Source organism: Austrofundulus limnaeus, unplaced genomic scaffold (genome assembly GCF_001266775.1).
Source record: "Austrofundulus limnaeus strain Quisiro unplaced genomic scaffold, Austrofundulus_limnaeus-1.0 Scaffold290, whole genome shotgun sequence".
NCBI lineage: Eukaryota > Metazoa > Chordata > Actinopteri > Cyprinodontiformes > Rivulidae > Austrofundulus > Austrofundulus limnaeus.
This window is the reverse complement of record NW_013952692.1, coordinates 52,788-57,894: the sequence shown is the minus strand read 5'-3', so window position 1 is coordinate 57,894 and position 5,107 is coordinate 52,788. Positions and strand designations below refer to the sequence as shown.

Genomic DNA, 5,107 nt, shown 5'->3' with positions numbered 1-5,107 from the left:
ACACACACACACACACACACACACACACACACACACACACACACACACTATACACTATACACAGGTCCTTCTCAAAAAATTAGCATATTGTGATAAAGTTCATTATTTTCTGTAATGTACTGATAAACATTAAACTTTCATATATTTTAGATTCATTGCACACCAATTGAAGTAGTTCAAGCCTTTTATTGTTTTAATAGTGATGATTTTGGAAAAGAAGTAAAGAAAAATCAAAAATCCCCCTCCCCAAATGGCAGCTGGGGAACGGGGGGTGGAAAAGACCCCAACACACACACCCACCCCCAGATGTTCTGTTGATGCGTGTTATTCTATAGAGCAATTAAAATGGTAAAGAGGAAGAGGTAGAGGCCAGCATGGTGCCAGTTTCCCCTCCACCCCTACTCTAACCCAAAACCCYAAGTGTCTACATGCAACCCTTGGGAGTGGGCACAGGCACAGGCGGCGAGAGTTGTACCATCCCGCCACCCATAGCCACTGAGTGCCCAACCCAAGTTGCTTTATGTAAATGTCATGAAAATGTTAAGAGTGAATGTCTAAGATGTACAATAAAATTTGGGCCCTGGTGGTTATGGCAAACGGAGATGTAAAATTGTTGCTCTTATAACATACCTCCGACAGAGCAAGGAGCACCGAGAGTGGGCTCCCGCCACAACAAAGGGGCCAACCAGCCGACCCAGCACAGCTCCCAGCCAACTACACAGTCCCCACCCCAGAAGACATACTACACCCACCCCAACATTTGGACTACTCTCAGAACAAATAGCACACAGAAAMCCAGGCTGGGTCAAACCACCCCCTCCCACTGGCCACATGCCATGCCCCCAGCCAACCCACACCCCCCAGCCCATGGGACCCGCAGCCTACCGGTGCACCGAAGGCACCCAGCCCAGAGCCGGGCACCAGGGCACAAATTGGCCCAGAGCCTGGCAACCTGCCCAGCACCCTGCCCCCCAGAGCACAAGCCCCCCCAGCCCCACCAGGGCCACAGCCCAGAGGCGGCACGCCCCCAGAACCCCAAGGCCCCCCACGCCCACTCCGGACCAATCCCAGCACAGCCAGTCTACCAGACCAGCAACCCACAGCTGCCGCCCGCATGCAGTCACCAGAAGACATCCCCCAGAACCGCCAAGGTCCTCCCCAGAGCGAGAGCTGCATCACCCTACCCAGGAACCCCCAGCGGCCAGCCCCCGAGAACCCCCCAACTCCCCAATTACTCCCCCACCAGCCCCAATACCCCACAAGGTCCGATCCCAAACCCCCCACCCTCACTATTGTATATTATATGTGATGAAACCAATCAAAGGAGCCCAAAAAGACTGATCTGATGTGGCGGCAGAGGCTGTTTCAAGACTAATATGATCTAACAGAAGATTAATGCTAGGATCATTTTCGTTTTTCCAATTCAAGAGTATGGTTTTCTTTGTGATGCATAAGGCAGTGAAAAATAATAATTCTGGAAGAAATTTTTGAAGGATGGGGCTCTCATGAAAGCTTTTTTAAAACAAAATTCCATTGCTGAATATCTGTAAACATTTTCACAGTTTTTGGCAAAGGTTGTTTATCTTTGGTCCACTGCTACCAAAACTTATCTCTGATTGAGATACATATTCTCAGATGTTTTTCAATGCTTATGTGTTGGCCCTCCTAATTATACTGCATTACTAGAAAAAAAAAAGTCAGCATTTCAGTGTTCTAACATAGAGTCTTCATTGTGCTGCTATTCATATCAAACCTGACATTTTCTAATTTCTTGTTCAGGAGAGAATGTGGCAGTTTATGGAAAAGCTTCACAGTCAACAGTTTATCCCGCAGCCATTGCCTACAACGCTATAGATGGGAATCGTGGCCTCTGGGACCAGGGTTCTTGCAGTGCCACAAACAATGACTTCAACCCCTGGTGGAGATTGGATCTGGGCAGAACCCATAAAGTGTTCTCTATTAACATAACCAACAGGGCAGAACATCCTGAACGAATAAAAGGTGCTGAAATTCGCATTGGAGATTCACTTGATAACAATGGAAACAACAATCCCAGGTAGGGAACACATTTTTATTATTAAAAAACTGCTTTACAAATAAACAAAAATCTCAGAATGACATTATTTCTGTTTATTAATTTGCAACAATTGCATTCCTTAGTTCTACTGATTCCCGGACATAAAATTTATCTCTCTCACAGGTGTGCTGTGATCTCAAGCATCGCTCCAGGTTTTACCGAAACCTTTCAGTGTGATGGGATGGACGGTCGATACATCAACATTGTCATACCTGGAAGAAAAGAGTACCTGACTCTGTGTGAGGTGGAGGTGCACGCCTCCAAACTGGATATCGTTTCAAAATGCTAATAAAAATATGACAAAATTTTAGCTTTGAACCCATAAGAGGCTGATGTGTTTGACTCATGTTGGAGTTAGTCTGACCATTAACGCCAAGGATGGGAATCACAGAAACAACTCTCACACACATAAAACTGTCACCTCAGCCAACTGAAAATGCATCCAAACAAGGTTGAAGGTGATTTAAGTCAAAATACAGTTTTTATTGACTGGTTTGACCTGTTTGAAGGAACTGGGAACCTCTCTGTCTTCGTCATCACCATCTCAGCAGAGCAGAAGACACCTCTTGCAATGTGTAAACCCATTCTCATTGGATTGACACAGTTTTTCACCCTTTTGCAAAACAGTTTATGCAGATGTTATTCAAGAAGTCCAAACTCTCTTTAAGCTGTCAGTATGAAACACCAAAAGCACCTGTTTGACACTTCTTCACAGAATTTTTCAATTTGCAATCAGTCTGCAGGCCTGTGTTCTTTGCAAGCATGGATCGAGGAGGTCTAAGGCAGATGAGAGGTAGAGTGAGAGTAAGAGGCAGAGGGGTCAGAGGAAGAGGAGTCCATGTGCGAGGTGGAGGTAYAGTTGGAAGGGCCCAGGTTACAGCTGAAATTCGGGCAACTGTGATTGATCATGTCGTAAATCATGGCCTTTCACTTAAAGAGGCTGGACAAAGAGTCCAACCTGTTCTAAACAGAAACAYTGTTGCATCCATTGTTAGAATTTTTCAACAGGAGAACAGGTGATGTTGAYATAYAGTATRTACAGAAATATCTGCAGTRATATACAGTACTTCATGTAATTGTTTTTCCACATTTCATGTATTCTTTATAGAATCAAAAGGCTGGATTTCCAAAATGGCTGCCAAATCTTCTTTTTGGTCATGAAAACATGGGTTTAAACACCAAGTTCATGGATTTATTTAGATCAAAAATGAAATTAGAAGGCATAATGGGCATTCTGGYAGCCATTTTGAAAATTGTCCCATAAAATTCAGCAAAAGAGAAAAAGGAAGCCACAAGCCAAGTTCAGATTATCTTTAAAATCCCCATGGAATACAGCCAGCAGAAAAAAAAATCAACCATAAATACAGTAAATACAAATAATAATAATAATGATAATAAATAATAATAAAATTGCCTGGGCTTTCTTAAAGGATCTGTTTTTGTGAAGAGTAGTGATGTTATTTAGTGGGACATTGTGGTGTACCGGTATATGTTTTTTGTTTTTCTGAGTCAATAGCACATGAAAAAGTAAGAAGATATTCAATAAAACAGCAATAAAACATTTTCATAAAACTACTGTCCATGTTAAAATTTCTTAATTTACAATAAAAGTGCACACGTTGATGGACTTTCTTGCGTAGTGTCCACATGTTTAGCAAAAGAGAGTTTATTGTAAATTACGGTACACAGAATTTTATTTTCTTCTACAACTTCAGCTACCTGATCATTAATGTACACAGGAGAGATTGCATTTTTGTTTTTCCTGAAATCAATAATAACTTTTTGGTTTTACTGACAATTATGTCTAAAAAGGATGACTWACACCAGTTAACAAAAAGTGACACCRCAGGGCCATGATCAGAGTCATCTGWTTTTAAAAGAGACACAATGACGGAATCGTCAGCAAACTTTATRCCATCCTGTGAACTGGCTTTGACACATGTTAATGTATAAAACAAATAAAAGGAGGGAAAGAACACAACCCTGTGGAGAACCAGTGGAAGAGAGTAAAACATCAGATGAAACATAATTGACCCTGACATGTTGGGTAGTTAAAAAATCCATCAACCACCATGAGACCAGACCTGATTCAATGTTATGTGTACTTTTTAACCTGCCTGCTAAAATATGTGTATGAAATTAAAAGCAGAAGAAATATCAATAAAAACAAGACGTGCAAAAGTATTAACTGTCTCAAGGTGTGAAAGAACCAAGTTCAGTAAAGTGGATACAGCATCATTGTGTGATAATCACACACATATAATTGTGTGAAATGTGTTTACACAATTATAAAAAAGTAATGTTTACTCTAAGAGGGCATTAAACTTTGGTAAAAAATTTACCAGCAGGTCTTGTGATGCCTTCTGAGTCAAGAGGCGTAGACAGCACAGTGCGATATGATTGGATCATTATGGCAGTAAAAAGCCACGTACCAGACCTTGTTTGGGAAAATTTGGGACTTTGGGTAAGTACCTCAACTTTTTATTTCTCTCACTTTGCATCATGTTAATGGTCTTAAGCTAAATTCATCTTCATCTCCATAACTTAGTGAAAATATGAAAGCAGTAAATGATCAGATCATCATCTTCCATKTAGTTCTTAAATAAATTAAAAATTAGTGTAAGTTTGTGTTTTTTAAAATAAATCTGTGATCTTTATCTGTTTCAACATGCACTGAAAATACTTGTAACACAGTTTATTAAATGCTTGTTTTGTCAGTTTTACCCAGAAAAACCCAGAAAAATGAAACACTCAGTATTCCTTCATTTGCTGCTCTTCTTGCCAGCATACTCAGCTTCCAATTACCGTAAGTATACTGCAAAAAATATGTCTACTTCTGTGAAAAGTAGAAACCTTTCATGGCAAATAACATTTACTACAGCTGCCATAATAAACATTCTATTTAAAAGGTGTCTTTGAAACAGACCACTAGAGGGACATCCTTACCACAGCTGTTTTAACAACACTGTATTTGGAAACCATGTTTTTATAAGTACATATACAGTATAAGTAACAAATACAGTGTGTGTG

General features: G+C 40.7%; 1 protein-coding gene across 1 annotated transcript in view; it reads left to right on the top strand.

Moving 5' to 3' along the window:
- LOC106526710 (uncharacterized) overlaps window positions 1-5,107 on the top strand; it is a gene marked incomplete at its 5' end in the record, with an annotated part of 20,211 nt that overhangs the window by 2,656 nt on the left and 12,448 nt on the right. The window contains 4 exon segments of the mRNA XM_014021383.1: window positions 1,780-2,056; window positions 2,201-2,361; window positions 4,426-4,541; window positions 4,796-4,883. Of these exon segments, the coding sequence (XP_013876837.1) occupies window positions 1,780-2,056; window positions 2,201-2,361; window positions 4,426-4,541; window positions 4,796-4,883 (642 nt within the window).